We start from the raw sequence: 21,061 nt of genomic DNA on the forward strand, positions 1-21,061 counted from the left end.
ACCCCAGTGAAGGAGCTGGGTTCTAGCCTCGGTCTCTGGTTTCTCTGGTTCCTGGCTCCATTCGCTTCCTGGTGTACCAGGCTCCTGGGAGCTAACATCTGATGCAGGAGAGGGCAGGGCAGCGCTCAGTGGCGCTCTGGCCATTAGCATCTCACCAGGCCTCATGTCGTCCACAGACCGGGAGGCAGCCCTGTGGGAAATGGAGGAGCATCACCTACAGGAGAGGCACCAGCTGGTGAAGCAGCAGCTCAAAGACCAGTACTTCCTCCAGAGGCATGAGCTGGTGCGCAAGCATGAGAAGGTGAGGTCCCGACTTGGGCGGGGCATGGGGCTGCCACCGGAAGCTCTGGGAGGGCCAAGTGGGGCACCACTTGGGTACCATCTGTGCTCCCAAGAGGAGGCAGGCGTCGGTCATGGTAAGGCCCTGGGAGGTTCTGTGAGATGTCCTTCCTCTGATGAAAGGGCCAGGAATGGGGGAAGCCCTGCAGGGAAGCAGATGGCAGCTCCCTCACTGACTTAGACACCTTAGTGTGTGCCTTTCATTTTTTTCCTCTTCTCCGTGACCTTTCCATTTTCCCCTAATCTCTCTCTTTCGCGTGCATTCCCTCGGAATACTTTTAAGTCTCAACTTAATCACCACCTCTGCCAGGAAGCCTTCCTTATCTCCCTCAGACCAGGCAAGGGCCCCTGCTTTGTGTGGCCAGAGCACTCTCTTACTTCTATGTAATTGTCTTGATTTGGTCCCCTTAGTGGGAGCAGGGACAAACTGAGATCTGGATGCACAATTAGTGGATAATTACAATTCCTAATCTAAATGCAATGATGGACAAACAGCTTTGGGCTGTGGCGGCTCTGAATAAGGGTGCTCAACCTGGCTTGGAAGTCAGGGGAGGCTCCCTGGAGGAGGTGATACCCGTGCCAAGTTTTGAAATACAAATAGGTGTTAGGTGAAGGAAAAACTCAAATTTATCATGACTTTTAAAAGTATGAATTGACATCTGCCATCAGTAGTGTACGTCTGGCTTTGAGGTATTAGCTTTAATGACATGCCAACCATTGATTAGATGTGAAGGCATTTAGAAGGTAAAAATCCAAAGCGTTACTAACAAAAAGTAACATTTTCTGTTCTCACTTAAAAAATTAACAGTAGAAGTAAAATGATGCCAGCCTTGCTCTGCTGAGCATTCAGGGCCACGTGTGTCCTGGGCTCCCGAGCGGAGGGTGGCAGCCTTTGGCCTCTGATCACACCCCCGGCCCAGAGCACACCTGACCTCAGCCCCGGCTGGCTGTGCCCCCAGGAGCGGGAGCAGATGCAACGCTACAACCAGCGCATGGTGGAGCAGCTGAAGGTGCGGCAGCAGCAGGAGAAAGCACGGCTGCCCAAGATTCAGAGGAGCGAGGGCAAGACGCGCATGGCCATGTACAAGAAGAGCCTCCACATCAATGGCGCGGGCAGTGCCTCTGAGCAGCGCGAGAAGATCAAGCAGGTGGGGGCTCTGTGCGTGTACTGCAGTGGGGACAGATGCCGGTTTGGTGGGGCCTAAACTTTATGTGGCTTGGGGAATAGAAATACAAGCTGCAGTACGGGGTCTTGGAAGGGGGGTGTCGGTCACAGCCTGGAAGCCTCACAAGCCCCACGGCGAATGTCCCTCCGGTGGACAGGGGGAAGCTTGGTGTTGCTTTCTCATGCACGGTTCCCTTTCACACTGTGGTGCCTCGATCCTGCGGCTTCCTCTGCTGGTAAACCCCTTCGTCTTGGGGACATGGCGCTGGTGGCCCTGGGCTCCTGTGATTCCTGTGTGGTAACGCACGTTGTCTTAGCACGTGGCACAGCACAACGTTGTGTCCCCACCAGCCTGGGTCTCCGCTCAGGAAGAGAGCATGGCCTGAATGGTGTAGGGCACTAGGGCTGTGCACAAACCAGCCCCTCTGACGGGGCTTTCTGGAATGGGGTGGGGGTGGGGGTAGGCCCCCCCCCCCCCCCCCCCCGCCGCCAGGCCTGTGACCCTCTGAGGCACCCACCCTCCCTCTGTTCCAGTTCTCCCAGCAAGAGGAGAAAAGGCAGAAGTCGGAGCGGCTACAGCAGCAGCAAAAACATGAGAACCAGATGCGGGACATGGTGGCACAGTGTGACAGCAACATGAGCGAGCTGCAGCAGCTGCAGGTACAGGCCTCCCCGCCCCCCTTCTTGCATCGCCTCTGTTCCTGGGACCACAGACTCTACGGTAGGGAAGGACTCTCGTCAGACAAGTCCGGGCTAAAACGGTTCAATCCTGCCGTGTCATGCTAGCCAGATCCATCATCTTCCAAGCCATAGTTCCTGCATCCATAAAATGGGGATGGGGTGGGGGTGAGCATTCCTGTTTGGTAGGACTGAGCTGAAAGTGCCGCGCCTAGGGCCTGGCAGTGGCATGTGCTGGGCTTCTGGTTCATCACTCAAGGTGTCCAAGTTACTCCAATACCAAAACCGGACATTACAAGTAAGGAAGATGCCTCAACGAGATATTATTAGCAAAATTGACTTCAACAATGTATAGAAAGAATTATACACCATGACCAAGTAGGCTTTATCCCAGGCTGGCTCAACATTCAAAAATCAGTGCAATCCGCAACATAACAGGCTAAAGAAAAATCACATGATCACAGCAACAGACGCAGAAAAAGCATTTGACAAAACCCAGCACTCATTCACAACAACACTCTCAGTAAAAACAGGAGTAGAGAGGAACTTCCCTAACTTGATAAAACCTACAGCTGATATCATCCTTAACGGTGAGAAGCGCAAAGCTTTCCCACTGAGATCAGGAAGGCTGTTATGGTGTTGCCAGCCTCTTGGTGACCCCTTTCCCTCGGGAGATCCTGGCCTCTTCCAGTTTCCTGACTCCTGAGCTTGTCCCTGCCTGAAGGGCGCCACCCCAGGAGCTGGTACTTGGAGCCTCCTTGCAGCGGAGCAAGGCATTGTCATGCCTGAGGGATGGGCAGACTCAAACCCCTGTGACTTCAGGAAATTGCTCAGGCTTTTGCACCCATTTGGCAATTTCTGGAGACGCAAGGAGGGGTGGAGGAAACGTGACAGGCATTGAAGCCTGTCAGGTAGGGACTCTTGTCATTTGTCACTGTAAATTTTAGCCAACTCCCTCAGCTTCTGCATCTGCTCACGGGGTGACTGGGAGGATTAACTGAGAGAACCCACAGAAAGTGCCAGGAGCCCAGCTTCTGGCAGGTCAAAGGTATTCCGTGCTGTAGTATTATTTCTAACTAAATTGATTTCTAAACTCTCGGGAGCCTTGAGTTGAAATCCAAAATGAAAATCCCCCCAAGGTGTCCCACTCTTCCAACCCCAAACGATTGAGGTATCTGGATGGAGACCCTTTCCTCTTGCTTTATAAATGCCTTATAAACCACAAGATTGATTCTCTGTGAGGATCAACAGGGACTGATCACTTCTGCCTTGCGAGAAATTCCAGGTAAATTTTGTGAGGCGGATGACTTACCTCAGAGAATAATAAAGTTGGGAGTGTCTCTGTCAGGTCCATGTCCTCATCTTTACACAGATCTCTCCTGAGGAAATGATACATAATACAGAAAATTACATATATAATTTATATAAATATTTATACATACAGATTATCTGAGCTCTGACTGCCATAACAAAATACCAGTCTGGCGGCTTAAACAACAGTTTCGTTTCTCATAATTTTGGAACGTGGAAATCTAAAATCAGGTTGTCATTGCGGTTGGATTCTGGCTTGCAGATGGCTGCCTTCTTGCTGTGTCCTCACATGGCACAGAGAAAGAGAAAGCAACCTTCCCAGTGTCTCTTGTAAGGACACTAATCCCATCATAAGGGCCCCACTCCCAGGACCTTATCTAAATTTAATTATCCCCGGGGCACCCGGGTGGCCCGGTTGGTTGAACGGCTGACTTCACCTCAGGTCATGATCTCACAGTTCATGAGTTCCAGCCCCGTGTGGGGCTCGCTGCTGTCAGTGCAGAGCCCTCTTCAGATCCTCTGTCCCCTTCCCCCTCTGCCCCATTCATGCTCTCTCTCAAAAATGAATAAACATTAAAAAAGAAATAAATGTAATTATCTCCTAAAGGTCCCACCTCCAGATACCACCACACTGGGGGTTAGGGCTTCAACATACGAACCTTGGGGGGACACAATTCAGTCCATAGCACAAATGGTTAATACAATGCTATTTAACATAGTGAAAATTAAAAGCAACCTAAGTGACCAAAAATGGAGGAATATTTAAGTAGATTTGATGAATCTATGCTGTGGGATACTCTGTAGGCATTAAAATTTTCATTAAAAACAATGAAAAATGTTAATTCTTTAGAAGTTAATTAATGTTTACATTATAATGTTAAGGGTGGTGGAAAAGCAGGTTTCAGAATTGTATATAGAGGGTGAGCTAAACAACATTTAGGACAGAGGCTGCCAGAAAATCACATTTTTGCAGTGGCTGCCTCTAGTGGTGGGATTAGGACACATTTTTATTTATTATTAATAGTTTTACTGTTTTGTTAAAATGACATATATGTTCATGTTGAAAAATTCAAACAATGCAAAATAGCACAAAGAAGTAAAGTGCAAATTACTGCAGATCCCACTACACAAAAAGAACTATTAACATGAATATTCTGAAATGTTCCTCCAGGCATCTCTTGGTATGTATTTATATGCATAGTTTCCTATAAATTACAATCAAAGGGAAGAAATAATAATAATGCTGGTGCCGTCACTGGCTACAGCATGAGGTATGTTTCAGCCTTCTGCACCTCTGCCTTCTAAGTTTTCTTACCTGTTCTGCCTGGAATTTGTTCCAGAATGAAAAGTGTCACCTCCTGGTAGAACATGAAACCCAGAAGCTGAAGGCCCTAGATGAGAGCCATAATCAGAACCTGAAGGAATGGCGGGACAAGCTTCGGCCACGCAAAAAGGTAACCACGTCTGGGCTCGTGGGCTCAATAGTAGGCTTTTCTCCATGTTGAGCCACAGGCGTCTGCCTAGGATGTGAATATAGATAAGATACAGATTTACTTTAGGAAGTTGGTTCATATGATTGTGGAGGGCTAGTAAGTCTGAAATCTGCAGGGCAGGTTGTAGGCGGGAGATTCAGGAAAGAGTTGATGTTGCAGTTTTGAGGCCCACCCATGTTAGGGAGGGTAATCTGCTTTACTCAAAGTCTACTGAGTTAAATTTTAATCACATCTAAAAATTCCTTCACAGTGACATCTTGATGGGTGTTTGACCAAACAACTGGGTACCATGTCTTGCCAGGTTGACACATAAAATTAACCATCACAGGGCCTCAGTGTGGTCATTTGTAAAGTGGAGATGTGAATATTATACCGTGTGATGCAAAAAAGTTATCAGCCCGTAGTGCAGACCAAGGACATACTCATTTCCTTCCGCCCCTAAGCTCTCTGAGGAGAGAGCTGCCTTAATTACCTTTGATCACATGTCTTGAAGCCCTGAGGTTTGTTCTGCCATCATACATCAGCTCTGCTTGCTTTCACTGTGGTCTGGACAAGAGGCAGCTGCCCACCTCAGCTAAGTAATGGCCTTGGAAGTCCTTGAATTGAGGCTTCCCTAACCTGTGCTAATGGAGCTTTATGGCTGGCAGCTGGCCAGGGTCCTGGACCTTCCTGGCAGCAGGCCCATGTTCGTCATTTTCTGTAATCATGGCCTGTTGGGCCTTTTGATACTTGACACTCAAATCAATAATGCTCCTGCTGACATCGGTTGACTCTGGTATCAGGAAACAGACGTTCACCTGGTTCTCTTACCTGGTGGTTCTATACCCTTGGCACATCCTGAGAGAGTTTGAAAATGAATGGTCACGTTGCCTCTAGCAACTGCCTCCTATTTCAGGGGCACCTGGGTTTGGGGGAGGTACTGTGGTGTATGTCTGGGGAGCTGGCATTGGATTTTGCCTCTGGGGGCTGCTGTTTCGCAGAGTTCTTTGTAGAATTGTCTGTCATTAGCTACCTGGATTACTGCTGGAACACTTAACCAGAGGTGATAGAAATGTTCTTTCACACTCGTGTTACAGTCAGCAATCTTGAGCTATACAGGGGAAGGGAGATGACTGTACACTGTGGAATATTTTTAGAAAACTTCAGACTTGATTCTTTCAAGTAAGTATAGAGTATCTGGTAGCATCCATAAAGTGTTGCTTGGGTCACGGCTGACACAGAATGTGGCCTCAGACCAGTCCTCCCTTCGCAACCTTTGCTTTTTAGGACTGTAAAATGTAGATAGAACATTTCTTCCCTTAAAGCATGTGTTAGTAAACTATTGTCCATGGGCAAATCTGGCCTACCATCTGTATCTGTAAATAAAATTTTATTGGAACACAGCCATGCTCGTTCATTTACACATTGTCAGTGGCCGAGTTTGAAGTACAACGGCAGTTTGAGTGGTTGTGACAGAGACTTCACAGCCTGCAAAGCTGAAAATATTTATAATCTGGCCCTTTACAGAAAAAAGATTAGACTCCTGCCTTAGGTTATATACATGAATATATATGGTAGGTAGAAGAGAGTAGCGCTTAAGAGCACAGGTTTTGGATGAAGTCTTGGCTCCCCTATTACTAGCTATGAAACGCGGGGCAAGTTACTAAAGCTCTCTGTTCAAAAAGCGGTAGCCGTTATAATTAAATTGTTATTCTTTAGCAGAGGTCACAGACTGATTATCCATGGGCTGAAATTGGCGCACAGGCATTAGGTTTGGCCAACATATAGAAATTTCAAAATTTTTTGAAAGTTGCCAACCTTTAAGTACAGGCATACTTTGTTTTATGGCGCTTCACAGATAATTGCATTTTTTTTCTCCCTCCAAAATGAAAGTTTGTGGCAGCCCATGGTGAGTAAATCTATCAGTGTCCTTTTTCCAACAGCATTTGCTCACTCCATGTCTCTGTGTGTCTCTTTTGATAATTCTTGCAATATTTTAAACTTTTTCATTATTTTGTTATGGTAATCTGTGATCAGTGATCTTTGATGTTACTGTCATAATTGTTTTGTGACCACAAAAGATGGTGAACTGACATCAGGCACAGCAACATTTTCCTAGCTATGTCTTCTAAGGCAAGGGAAGCAAAAGCAAAAATAAACTATTGAGGCTACTCCAAACTCCACAAAGTTTTCTGCATAGCGAATGAAGGAAACTGTCAACAAGATGAAAAGGCAACCTACTGAATGGGAAAAAAATGTTTGCAAATGATGTATCCAATAGGGGGTTGATATCCAAAATACATAAAGAACTTAATACAAACCCCCCCCCAATAATCTGATTAAAAATGTACAGTTTTCCAAAGACCTATATTTGACCAACCATACATGAAGAGATGCTCAACATCACCAATCCTCAGGGAGCTACAAATCAAAACCACAAACAGATATTACCTTATACCTATCAGAAGGGCTAGGTATCAAAAAGAGCAGAAATTAACAAGTGTTGGCAGGGATGCAGAGGAAAAAGAACTTTTGTGCACTGTTGGTGGGAATGTAAATCAGTGCAGCCACTATGGGAAACAGTATGGAGGGTCCTTAAAAAATTAAAAACAGAGGGGCACCTGGGTGGCTCAGTCGGTTGAGCGTCTGACTTTGACTCAGGTCATGATCTCGCGGTTCGTGGGTTCCAGCCCCACGTCGGGCTCTGTGCTGACAGCTCGGAGCCTGGAGCCTGCTTCCGATCCTGTGTCTCCCTCTCTCTGCCCCTCCCCACTCATGCTCTGTTTCTCTGTCAAAAATAAATAAACTTTAAAATATATACATATTTTAAAAAATTAAAAATAGAAATACCATATGATCCAGTAATTCCACTACTGGATATTTGGAAAACAAAACAAAAACATTAATTTGAAAAGCTATATGTGCTCCTGTTTACTGCAGCATTATATATAATGGCCAAGATAGGGAAGTAACCCAAGTGTCCATCACTAGATAGATGACTGCATATATAACACACACACAATGGAGTATTAGTCCTAAAAAAACAAGGTTTTGCCATTTTGGACAACATGGATGGATCTAGAGGGTATTATGCTAAGTGAAATAAGCCAGACACAGAAAGACAAGTGCCATATGTTTCATTTATATGTGGAATCTAAACAAAGCAAAGTAAACAAAAAGCAGGAACAAAACCCATGAATACAGAGAACTGATAGGGGGGATGGGATACAAATTACAGCGTTGGGAATATAGTCAACGGTAACAGCATTATACGGTGACAGATGGCAGCTACCCTTGTGAGCCCAGCCTAGTGTACAGAGTTGTCACATCACTATGTTGTATACCTCACACTAATGTAACGTTGTATGTCAACTATACTTCAACAGAAACAATAAAAATGCATTTTATGGGGAACAAAGATGGCGAACTGTTGTGTATTCTGACTATTCCACTGACTGACCATTCCTCCGGCTCTCTTCCTTTCTGCTCAGGCCTCATTCCATGAGACACGGTATTAGTGAAATTAATGAGGCCAGTGAATAACCCTACAGTGGCCTCGAAGTGGTCAAGTGAGAGGAAGGGTTGCATGTCTCTCGCTTTAAATCAAAAGCTAGACATGATCGAGCTTAGTGAGGAAGGCACGCTGAGACTTGAGATACTGTCCTTTCCCACCAAACAGCTACAGTCGAGTTGTGAATGCAAAGGAGAATTTTTTAATTAAAAGTACTACTTCAATGGATACACGGACGATAAGAAAGCTAAACAGCCTTACTGCTGAAAGGGAGAAGATTTTTATGATCTAGGTAGAAGATCAAACCAGCCACGAATTCCCTTAAGCTAGGCCTAATCCAGAGCAAGGCCCTAACCTGTCTTCGGTGCTATGAAGGCTGAGGTGAGAAAGCTGTAGAATAAAAGTCTGAAGCTAGTAGAGGTTGGTTCATGAGGCTTAACGAAAGACACTGTCTCCAGAACGTGAAAGTGCAAGGTGAAGCAGCTAGTGTTGATGTAGAAGCTGCAGCACGTTATCCAGGAGATGCAGCGAAGGGAATTCGTGAAGTTGGCTACACTAGACAACAGATTTTCAATATAGATGAAACAGCCTTATGTCAGGAGAAGACTTTAGAGCTGGAGAGGAACAGTCCATGCTGGGCTTCAGAGCTTCAAAGGACAGGCTGATTCTCTCTTGTCAGGGGCTAGTGTGGCTATTGACTTTAAGTGGAAGCCAGTGCTCATTTGCCATTGTGAAAATCATAGGGCCTTTTAGAATTATGCTCTATCCTGCCTGTGTTGTATAAATGGAACGGCAAAGCCTCGATGATAGCACATCTGTTTACGACATGGTTTACTGAGTATTTCGAACCCGCTGTTGATATCTTCTGCTCGTTGGCAGTGTGCCTGGTCACCCAACAGCTCTGATGGAGATGTACAACAAGATTATTATTTTTTTTAAAAAAGATGAATGTTGTTTTCATGCTTGGTAACACAATATCTATTCTGCAGCCTGTGGTCAAGGAGTAGCTTTGACTTTCCAGTGTCATTATTTAAGAAATACAATTTCGTGAGGCTATAGCTGCTATGGGTAGTGATTCCTCTCATGGATCTGGGCAAAGTAAGCTAAAAACCTTCTGGAAAGGATTCACCACTCTAGATGCCATTAAGTACATTCGTGATTCATGGAAGAGGTCAAAATATCAACATGAACAGGGCTTTGGAAGAAGTGGGTGACTTTGAGGGGTTCAGGACTTCAGTGGAGACAGTAACTGTGATGTGGTGGAAATGGCAAGAGAACTGGATTAGAAGTGGAGCCTGAAGATGTGGTGGACTTGCTATCGTCTCAGGGTAAAACTTGAACAGAGGACGAACTGCTGATGATGGATGAGCAAAGAAAACGGTTTCTGGAGGTGACATCTACTCCTGGTGAAGACTGTTGGAATGCCAACAAAGGATTTAGAATATCTCATGAAGTTGATAAGGCAGAGGCAGGGTTTGAGAGGACTGACTCAAGTTTTGGAAGAAGTTCTACTGTGGGTAAAATGCTGTCAAACAGCATCACAGGCTACAGAGAAATTGTGAAAGGAGGGTCCATCAGTGTGGCAAACTTCATCGTTGTCTTATTTTAAGGAATTGTATGTGAACTATACCTCAGTAGTAAAAATTAAGAAATAACTACATTTACCCTGGTGAGCATAGCGTAATGTACAAAACTGTCGTCACTATGTTGCACACCCAAAACATAACATTATATGTCAATAATAAAAAAATTGCCACAGCCACACCGTCAGCAGTCACCTCGTTCAATCAGCAGCCATTGACACTGAGGCAAGACACTCCACGAGCAAAAACGTCATGAACTGCTGAAAGCTCAGATGACATTTAGCACTTTTTAGCAATAAAGTATGTGCTCATTATGGTACATACATTTTTTTTAGACACGGCTATTGCACACTTAGACCACAGTGTACTATAAACATAACTTTTTATAAACAACTTTCATATGCATTAGGAAATCAGAAAATTCATTTGTGTATCATGATACTCACTTTATTGCAGTAGTCTGGTACCATCTCCGAGGGAATGCCTGTGTAAGGGAATTTTTCATAAGAATCTGGCTTTCCAGTTTCTTTTGTGAATCCAGGAGCTCTGGCCACACTGGGCTCATTGTACCACGTGACAGACATCAGCTGGAGCTGAAAAGAAACCGCCGTCTTCAGACACACTGTGTGCTCCTCACCTCACCGCAGTCCTCCTCACTCCCTATTGCCTCACACCCAGCTCTCTTTCTTCATTCAGTTCATCTGGCTGGCTCCCATAGGCACTGGATTTCGTAACTTGTTACAAGAGCTTACACAGTACCACTTATATCTTGCTTATATATAATGTTTGCTTACCACAAACACTTTTAACACTAACATATCCGGGGGCACCTGGGTGGCTCAGTCAGTTAAACGTCCAACTTCATCTCGGGCCATGATCTCATGGCTCGTGAGTCTGAGCCCCATATTGGGCTCTCTGCTGTCAGCACAGAGCCTGCTTCAGATCCTCTGTCCCCACCTCTCTCTCCACCCCCCCCTCCCCTGCTGCTTCTCTCTGTCTCTCAAAATAAAAATTAAAAACTTAAAAAATGTATTTATTTTTTTTAAGATTAAAAAAATGTTTAACGTTTATTCATATTTTAAGAGACAGAGCAGGGCATAAGTGGGGGAGGGGCAGAGAGAGAGGGAGCCACAGAATCTGAAACAGGGTCCAGGCTCTGAGCTGTCAGCACAGAGCCTGATGCGGGGCTTAAACTCACAGACCGTGAGATCATGACCTGAGCTGAAGTCGGATGCTCAACCCACTGAGCCACCCAGGCGCCCCTAAAAAACATAATTAAAAAAATGCTAATACATCTGGCAAAGGAGAACTTCAACGAAGACACTAGACACTTGCTCTGAGTTACCAAATGGGCTTTTACAACACAGAGAACCCGTCGTACTGCAGGTTTTCAGAATCACAGTGTCAGGGGATGGTGGGAAGGCACATGATTTTTGAAGACAACTCCCTAGGTGATTTCTGTGGGGCAGTATCCTCATTAGGAACACAATGTACTTGGACATTCTGGCCCTCTCCTCCCACCTCCCCCCAATCACCCACTGTTAAATCTGTCCATTTTCTACCTTGGGTCTTTCTCCATTCGATTGTTTTCCTGCCAGGAGACTGGCATCTACCACCCCCTCCCCCCCCCCCCCCCCCAATGAGATGGCATTTCACCAAATCGTGGCCCTTGATCCACAACAAAATCCTGCATGGTTGTGAAAGAAGGAAGCTAGAGGTGGTACCTGTCTTCTGGGTGATGCACTCTGGGAAAGGAAAGATGGAAGACCGAGTTACCCATGCAGCAAAGGCTTGTTGGGAGGGAAGGGAAATTTCCAGAGGAGGCCACTTTGGTGGGGGTCCTGTGTTTGGGAGATCCATGCCAATGGCATCTGACTGTGCCCTCTCTCTGTCCTAGGCTCTGGAAGATGATCTGAACCAGAAGAAGCGAGAGCAGGAGATGTTCTTCAAACTGAATGAGGAGACAGAATGCCTGAACCCTACCACCCCAAACAAGGCCACCAAGTTCTTCCCCTATAGCTCTGTGGATGCTTCTTAACAGCCACCTGGGGCTGTGGCTGGCAGGTTGGCGGGCCTCCAAGGCCCTCCCATTCTCTGTGAACAAGTAACTCAGGACCCCCCCCCCCCCCCTACCTCTTGCTTCCAGGCCAACTCGCATCTAGCCCCTTGCCTTGTGTTACCCCAGCTATGCCCAACAGACCCACCCCAGTGTTCCTTAATTCTCGCTCACTCATCGAGGGCGAGGTTTTATTATGTGTTGCCTGATCCTAATGTATGTCCCCTGTGAGCCCCACATCCCTTCAAAGTGTCAGTGATTTGGGCTGCTAGTGGGGTCACGGCCCGGGAGGAATGGTGTTCTGCAGCCTTGAGACCCTCCTGCTTGCCAAAACATCAGTTTTGCTATCTGTGGGCACAAAGCGCTACCATCAGTCACCATGAGTTTGTCCATATTGTGATTCTTGGTGTGGTGTCAGACAAGAACACGGCTCCTAACAGCCATTTCAATTCCTACGAAGCCCGTCCTGCTGCCAGCTGCTCAGGGGGTGCCCTCATTCTTCCAGTAGCCCCCAATTTGCTTCCCTCTTGAGACAAGGCTGTGTCTACAATAGTGGGCTGGAGGAGAGCCTGAATCATTTATTCTGCTGGCCTTGGGTGTTTCTTGCCATCTTGTGTCCCTCTGCCTGCACACACATACATACACAAGGCTTGGCCCTGTGGTATTACCCAGGCTTGCCTCTGCTCTGGGCCTCTTGTGCCAGGTGGGTTGAAACGTACTCATTGCCTGAGCCTGTGCCACTGAGCATGTTTAGGTGGAGCCATTGGTTTGAAGGGTGCTGGGTACTGGCAAAAGATAGTATAGGCTGAACTGCTGGTCTGTGATTCCCTTTGGCGCCTACGCTGGATGCTATGTTCAGGGATAAATTCCTCACCACACAAGACTTTCACAGCCTAGGCTGTTCCCGTCTCATCCTTGCCCATCCTGTCTGCAGGCTGTTTCCCTCTGCCCCTCCTAGCAGGAGTCTGGCCTCATACTTGAGACAGAGGCTGGTAGTCGCTGGGATTTCTGTTCAGGAAGAAAAAACATCAGGGAAAAATGTAATGCTTCCTGCCCCCAGCAACAGAGGAGATGCAAAGCTGCTTCTTCTCAGATGGAATCCTGGGCCTTCGGGTTATTCAGCTGGCCACCCACAGATTCTGATCCCACAGGCTGCAGGATGTAGATAAAAAGTAATGCTCAAACAGGCATTCAGTTTATCTATAAAGAAAGCTTTTTTCATTTTGATTTCTAACTTGAAACAAATATAAACAAATGGCTTCTATAGGACAATAACCTGCTTTAAATAAACAAAACAGAAAACTGAAGGCGAGTTTGAGAAATCATGGATGACGTATTAAGTCTGGGTACTGTTTTGTCATGATGGAGTGGCTGACATCCCAGGAGGACTTTTTCCTTCTTCACTCCTACACGTTAAGGTTTGACACTTTGTCCTACAGCAATTCTCTGCAAGTTTCTTGGCACTGGTTGTAACTGGATCTTGGGGAGGGAGGGTTGCCATTCAGTAAGAAGGAACTTAGGGTTCCCAAGGCTTACATATGCAGTGAAGATGCTCTGCGGGCTGTGGGAAGGCAGTGGTCCTCTTAAGTTGGTGAACATTTGAGCTTGCCTGCTTCAGTATTTGACCCAGATGCAGCAGTTTTCTGGTCTCACACAGATGAGACCAGTGAAACAATTGTCCTCTTTTATTCTTTTTGGTACACAGGTGCTGGGAAAATGTGACCTAGCAGCAGTGTAATTACAGAACACTGTCCGGGTTCCACCAGCCAAGGCCGGCCCTGGCAAATGGTCAGGCAGGGCTGATTTGGGTTGTGTTTACACTATTGCCTGGGGTGTGAGAAGGGGCATTTACATGAAATGACGGTTTCATGGTTCAGACGAAAGTCTTTGATCATTCCCCTATTTGGCTTTTCATTCACATTTGACTCTTGTTCAAGAGTTGCTGCTTTCCTGTTCAGTGCTGCCCAAGTCCTGATGGCTCCCCTCTCCTTTCTGGATGGGGGCCGGTTGGGTCCTCCAGCCTCATGATTGAGCCAACACGCATGCCCACCAGTGAGAAGGCCCACGCAGTATTCCGCACGCCCCGTGCTAATGTTTCCTCGGGAAGGGACAGATGGAACTGTTTCTTGTTTTCAGTCTGTTTTTGGCAGAGTAAATATAACTAACTTATATTTTCCCTTTATAAAGGATAGAAGTTATTTTTATGTAGTTTCAAAACTTTATACAAAACTTTTGTAAAATATTCTCTACAAAGTTTAACTGCAAGAATGTAAATATGCTTCTAATAAAATAGCAAAAGGAGAGAAACCCTATTTGCATTTGTGCTTGTTCTCTTGGGTGGGGTGGAAACAGCACAGCAGACTTAGCCACATTTGCCAGGCAAGAAAGGGTTCACCATCTTCTCAGTGCACTGGTGCTTTCCAGGTCACACGGCCAGTCAGACCTTGGGGTGGGTTTCTGTTTTGAAAGGAGTTATATTGTGTGTGTGTTCTCTACAGACATTGAACAACATTCTCATTCAACAATAAACATTTGGCCCCCAGGAGTTTCCAAATACTAACTTACTGAATCCTTTTAACAACCTGTGAGGAAGACATTGTCATTCCCATTTTATAGAGGAGCAAATAGATATGAAGCAAGGGTAAGGTCAGGCTGAACTTCACCACACTGGTAAATGATGCCTATGAAATTCAAATTAGACCTTCTGAGGTGCTGTCTCCACCACACCTCCTCTCCCACTCTCAGCTGCCCATTACACTCACTAAGAGTCATGCACTTAACTATCAGCTGCTGTATTTAAAAGCATTTTTCTGCCATGCTTCTAAAACCCCATTCAGGGGTTCTTAACCTGGGGTCTAAAGACCTCCCTTATCACCAGCAAGGGGTCCGAGGGTAGAATTCAGGGTGTCTTTGTTCCTGGATGGGAAAAGATTTGGTTTTTAGTTTGACTAAGCTCTAACTGAAATTCAGTATTTCCTTTCTGTATGGATGCAGGCAACCAGCTCTGTTAGGATAAGTGGTACCTGAGACTGTCAGCAATAGAATTCAGAGATTTCATCTCATGTTACTGCTGTGCAAACACCTCAAAATTTTGTTCATCGCTTTGAAATAACAGTAGTTATTGTACTAATTGTTAGCTCCTGTTATTTAAGATTGAGATATTCAGGGGTGCCTGGGTGGCTCAGTTGGGCATCCAGCTCTTGATTTTGCCTCAGATCATGATCTTACAGTTCATGAGATCAAGCCCCAGGTGGAGCCTGCTTGGGATCCTCTCCCTCTCTGTCCCTCCCCCGCTCAAAATAAACATTAAGAGAAATCGAGATGTGCATATTACATATATAGGTCACATCTATAAGCCAATATATATATAGATTTTCTAATATTTTGGTACCTATATTTCATTATGATAGGTTTCACTTGTAATCTATGTGCTTTACATTGTGCATCTGAAAGTATTCTCAGAAGGGGTTTGCATTCTTGGTGGAATGCCTTCAAATTAAGAACCTCTACTGTGTCTGCAGCCCTGAGCTGTCACTGTCCTAGAAACCTGCTGACCAGGTTTCTGACCACCAGGTGGTGGTCCACTCTCAGGGTGTCTCATACGTCTGTGACTTGGTATGTTGGGGCAAGGGGTGCAGTGCAAGCAAACAGCAGCTGGCATGCCTCCCATTAAGGGACAGAAAAATGACTGGGGTTCCCAGGAAAAAGGATTCATGAGACTGATGAAGAAGATAATGCATCAAAGGATACATGGAACTTGAGAAATGAGATCGTTCCACAGTAACTGAGCCCTCTTATGCACTAAGTGCTTGAGGTGCTGAAATGAGTAAGACATTGACGTGGTCTTCAAAATACTTGTCCTGCTGAGGAAACAGACCTGGAGAAAGCGTGTCAGTTCAGGCTGATGGAGCCTTGGAGAATGAGGGAAGAGCTCTCAGAGATGGTGATGCAGAATCTGGGAGGACTAGTTACTATGTGCCAGAACACATTCAGGGACTGGGTTGTGAAATGGTTTATGAGCCATGAGGCTGGAGAGAACAGGGCCAGACCCATGTACCTGGGCTCAAGCTGACCCTTACCATCCCAGGGGCAGTAAGAAGTCTGGGAAAGAGTTTACTCGGGAAGGACAGTTGAAATCATGACTGCAGCAACTCAAGAGACCAGCCGAGGACAGAGATTAACATTGATGCTGGTGGGAATGATGGCCCACAAAGGCTGGAGGCTTTAGGAAGGAAAGGACAGATGGTAGACCCCATAAGGGCAGGGAGTAAGACTCTAGCTGATCCCTAAACACCTAGAACCCAGCATGTTGCCACACTGAGTTACTCCGTCTGGGCTCCTCGTGCCATAAAGGATCTGAAGAGGGAGCAGCGGTGGCCTGGGGGCTGTAGACTGGATGTATATCAACCTAGTATGGTACCAGAGATGTTCACTAGGTCTGACTAACCAATGTGTTGCCAGTTAAAAACAAAACTGAGAGAACATCCACTTCCAGTGATGGCAGACTAGGTAATTCAAACCAGTCCTCTAAAGCTGAGGACAATTAGAAAAGCTGGACAAAAATATTCAACACGTCTACTTGAAGGTGCAAGAAAACTACAAGATAGTGAAGACTTACAAAGCCCAGATTGAAACAAGGACAGAACAGGGCACCTGGGTGGCTCAGTCGGTTGAGTGTCTGGCTTCGGCTCAGGTCATGATCTCACAGTTCATGGGTTCGAGCCCCACATCGGGCTCTGTGCTGACAGCTCGGAGCCTGGATCCTGCTTCGGATTCTGTGTCTCCCTCTCTCTCTGCCCTTCCCCCATTCACACGCCGTCTCTGTGTCTCTCAAAAATTAATAAACGTTAAAAAAAAAAAAAAAAAGAAAGAAACAAGGAGAGAAGGCCAGAGAGATGATTCTGGTGCTTTACCCTGAGAACATTTGCTGATCCTAGAGAGGGTATAAATGTGAACCTGACCAGAGTGCCAGGATCTCTGCAAGGAGAATTTGTACATGTAGTCAGTGCACTAGTTGCATCCTGTGTCCCAGTTTTTTTGGGCTGCTGCTCCCAGGATGCCTCTTGATTGCCTGGATCTGGGGGCTGAAGTGCAGGGAGGTTGTGTTCCAGGGTCCCATGGGACTATAACAACTGGAGACAGTTCACGGCAGGCTATCACTCCCAGAATACTACTGCACAGACAGTAAATTAAAACACACCCCTAGTTTTTCTGTGAAAGAGGTTCAAATGCTTGTTCTGGAACTGTGGCCTGAGGGGCAGGTTCTAGGTTTAGCACACATCTAGAGGCCTATGGAGGTGCCTATGTAGGCTGGGGGAATACCACCTTTGTGCTCTCCCTCTGCCTTGCTCCAGCTCTCTAGTATCTCCCAGAAACGAGCATATACACTTATCTGGAGCCCTGATTTTTGCTAATGTCATCCATGGAACACCTCCAGATCACCTTGTCTGGTGGCCAACAGGGTTCATGCTTGTGGTCTCACAGTACTGTATATATTTGCATACTCAAAAGCTGCTACCTGAAGGTCTGGCTTCCAATCAGCCTGCATCTAGATGCTGAGATCCCCCACTTTAGGATGGACAGAGCTTGGCACACCCTCAACAATGAGAGCTTTACATTAAAAATAAAATAGGCTGCATGGAAAATCATAAAGGTTCAAGAGCTATATACAAGGCTGAACAATAATATTCATCTCTTACACAAGGCCACTCCTTCAAGACTAGAAGAGGTGGTTGTTTCACTTAATACATAGAAACAAACACAGAGTCAAGCAAAATCAGGAAATAGGAATATGTTCTAAACAAAAGAACAAAACCTTAGAAAAAAAGTCTTAATGAAATGTGTAAGTAATTTGCTTGATGAAGAGTTCAAAGTAATGGTCATAAAGATGTTCACCCAATTTGGGAAAAGAAGGATGCTCACGCAACTTGGAAGAAGAATGGATGAGCACAGTGAGAACTTTAACAAATGGATAGAAAATATAAGAAAGTACAAATAAGCCACAGAGCTGAAGAATACAATAACTGAACTGAAAAATACACTAGAGGAATTCAACAGCAGACTAGATGAAGCAGATCAGTGAACTCAAACACAGGGCAGTGGAACTCCCCAATCAGAGCAGCAAAAAGAAAAAAAAAAATCTGAAGAGTGAAGACAGCTTAAGGGATTTACAGGGCAACATCAAGTGGACTAACATTTGCATTATAGAGGTCGCAGAAAGAGAAGAAAGGGGCAGAAATTTTACTTGAAGGAAGTAAGGCTGAAAATTTCCCTAAGCTGGAGAAAGAAATGAACACCCAGATCCAAGAAACCCAGAGAATTCCAAAGACATAAACTCAAAAGACCCCATACCAAGACATATTATAATTAAAATGTCAAAAGTTTAAGCAAGGAGAGAAATCTTAAGAGCAGCAAGAAGAAAACCAACTTGTTATGTACAAAGGAACCTCCATTAGACTCTCAGCAGATTTTTCAGCAGAACCATTGCAGGCCAGAAGGAGTGGCATGATACATCCAAAGTGCAGAAAGAAAAAAACCTTCCAACCAAGAATACTCTATTTGGCAGAGTTATCATTCAGAATTGAAGCAGAGAGAGTTTTCCAGGTGAGCAAGGCTAAAGGAATTCATTATCATTAACCTGACCTTAGAAGAAATGCTAAATGTACTTTATACACTGAAAAGAAAGGGTGCCAATTAGTAACAAGAAACCATATGAAAGAATAAATCTTACCAGAAAGGTAAATATACAGTAAAGGTAGTGGATCAATCATTTATAAAGTTAGTATGAAGTTTAAAGAATAAGTAGTAAAATACTACAGTAATTAGTCAAGTAATACACAAGATAAGTATAAAATTGTGACAACAAAAACATAAAACAGGCTACGGGAGAGTAAAAACATAAAGCTTTAAAATGCATTCAAATTCAAGGTGTCATCAACTTAAAATAGAGTGTTATGAATATAGGTTGTTGTATATAAGCCTCCTGGTAACCACAAAGCAAATACCTATAGTAGACACACAAAAGATCATGAGTAAGGAACCTGAGCATACCACTAAAGAAAGTCATCAAGCCACCAAGGAAGAGAGGAAGAGAAGAAAGGAAGAGACAGAAACTACAAAACAACTAGAAAACAATGAACAAAATAACAATAGGTACATACCTATCAATAACTACTTTAAATGTAAAAGGACTAAATTCTTTAATCAAAAGACAGAGTGGCTGAATGGAAAAAAAAAAATAAAACCCATCTACATGATGTCTACAAGAGACTTACTTCACATGTAAAGGACACACACAGACTAAAAGTAAAGGGATGAAAAAAGATGTTCCACACAAATGTAAACCAAAATAAAGTTGGGGTAGCTATAATTATATTTAAAAAATCCCACTTTGGGGTGCCTGGGTGGCTCAGTCGGTTGAGTATCCGACTTTGGCTCAGGTCATGATCTTGTGGTTCATGAGTTCGAGTCCCACATTGGGCTCTGTGCTGACAGCTCAGAGCCTGGAGCCTACTTCAGATTCTGTGTCTCCCTCTCTTTGCCTGTCCCCACTTGTTCTCTGTCTCTGTCTCTCTCTCAAAAATAAATAAACATTAAAAAAATTAAAAAATAAAACCGACTTTAAAACAAAAACATAATAAGAAACAAGGGCACATTATATAATGATAAAGGACTCAATCCAATAAAAATATATAACTTTTTAAAATATTTATAGACCCAACACAGGAGCACCTAAACATATAAAGGAAATATTAACATACCTAAAGGGAGAAATAGCAACACAATAATAGTAAGGGGTGTTAATATACCACTTACATCAATAGATAGATCATCTGGAGAGAAACTCAATAAGGATAAATCAGCCTTAAATAACATGTTAAACCATACAGATTTAACAGATACATATGGAACATTCCATCCAAAAGCAACAGAATAACATACATGGAATGCTCTACAGAATAGATCATAGTTTAGTCCATAAAACAAGTCAATAAATTAAGGATACTGAAATCATATCAAGCATCTTTTCCAACCACAATTGAATGGAACTAGAAATCAATTACAAGGAGAAAACTGGAAGGGTGCCTGGGTTAGTCAGTTAAGCATCTGACTTTGGCTCAGGTCATGATCCCGCAGTCCATGACTTCAAGCCCCACATCAGGCTCTAGGCTAACAGCCTGGAGCCTGCTTTATATTCTGTGTCTCCCTCTGTCTCTGCTCCTCCTTTGTTTGTGCTTTCTCGCTCTCTCTCTTTCTCTCAAAATAATAAACATTAAAAAAAAAAACCCTGGAAAATTCACAACTATGTGGAGATTAAACCACATGCTACTGAACAACCAATGAGTCAAGAGAAATAACAAAAATTTGTTGAGACTAAATAAAATGGAAATACAATATCCCCAAATTTATGAGATACAATAGAAGTAGTTCTAAGAGGGAAGTTTATACTGATAAAGGCCTATATCAAAAAACAAGAAATATTTCAAATAAATGTTTGAACTTGACACCTCAAGGAACTAGAAAAAAAACAAAATCCAAAGTTAGTAGAAGGTAGGATATAACGAAGATCAGAGTATAAATAAAGGAAATAGAAACTAAAAAGATGGGGGGTGCCTGGATGGCTCAGTCATTTGAATTTCTGACTCTTGGTTTCTGCCCAGGTCATGATCTCATAGTTTTGTGGGTTCAAGACTTGTGTCTGGCTCTGTGCCAGCAGTGCAGAGTCTGCTTAGGTTTCTCTCTCTCTCCTACTCTGTCTGCCCCTCCCCTGCTCATGCTGTCTCTCTCGAAATAAATAAAACAAAAAAAAACAACTAAAAAGACAATAGAAAAGATAAATGAAACTAACAACTGGTTCTTTGGAAAGATTAAAATGGCACACCATTAACTAGACTTAGTCTCACCAAGAAAAAGACAAGGGTTCAAATGAAATCGGAAATGAAAAAG

At 44.4% G+C, this 21,061-nt stretch overlaps 1 protein-coding gene and 1 long non-coding RNA gene across 5 annotated transcripts in view; one reads left to right on the top strand and one right to left on the bottom strand.

Annotated features, from left to right (window-relative positions):
* STK10 (serine/threonine kinase 10) overlaps positions 1 to 14,427 on the top strand; it is a 114,983-nt gene extending 100,556 nt beyond the window's left edge. The window contains exons 15-19 of the mRNA XM_027034391.2: positions 177 to 301; positions 1,299 to 1,487; positions 2,039 to 2,164; positions 4,834 to 4,947; positions 11,957 to 14,427. Of these exons, the coding sequence (XP_026890192.2) occupies positions 177 to 301; positions 1,299 to 1,487; positions 2,039 to 2,164; positions 4,834 to 4,947; positions 11,957 to 12,097 (695 nt within the window). The 3' untranslated portion in view covers positions 12,098 to 14,427. The remainder of the gene's footprint in view (positions 1 to 176; positions 302 to 1,298; positions 1,488 to 2,038; positions 2,165 to 4,833; positions 4,948 to 11,956) is intronic.
* LOC128316439 (uncharacterized) overlaps positions 1 to 21,061 on the bottom strand; it is a 69,422-nt gene that overhangs the window by 8,695 nt on the left and 39,666 nt on the right. For all 4 annotated transcript variants that reach the window (XR_008300366.1, XR_008300368.1, XR_008300369.1 and 1 more), the window contains 3 exons: positions 10,506 to 10,652; positions 4,809 to 5,013; positions 3,495 to 3,561 (listed from right to left, as the gene is read on the bottom strand). This is a non-coding gene — a long non-coding RNA (uncharacterized LOC128316439). The remainder of the gene's footprint in view (positions 1 to 3,494; positions 3,562 to 4,808; positions 5,014 to 10,505; positions 10,653 to 21,061) is intronic.

This window comes from Acinonyx jubatus, chromosome A1 (genome assembly GCF_027475565.1).
Source record: "Acinonyx jubatus isolate Ajub_Pintada_27869175 chromosome A1, VMU_Ajub_asm_v1.0, whole genome shotgun sequence".
NCBI lineage: Eukaryota > Metazoa > Chordata > Mammalia > Carnivora > Felidae > Acinonyx > Acinonyx jubatus.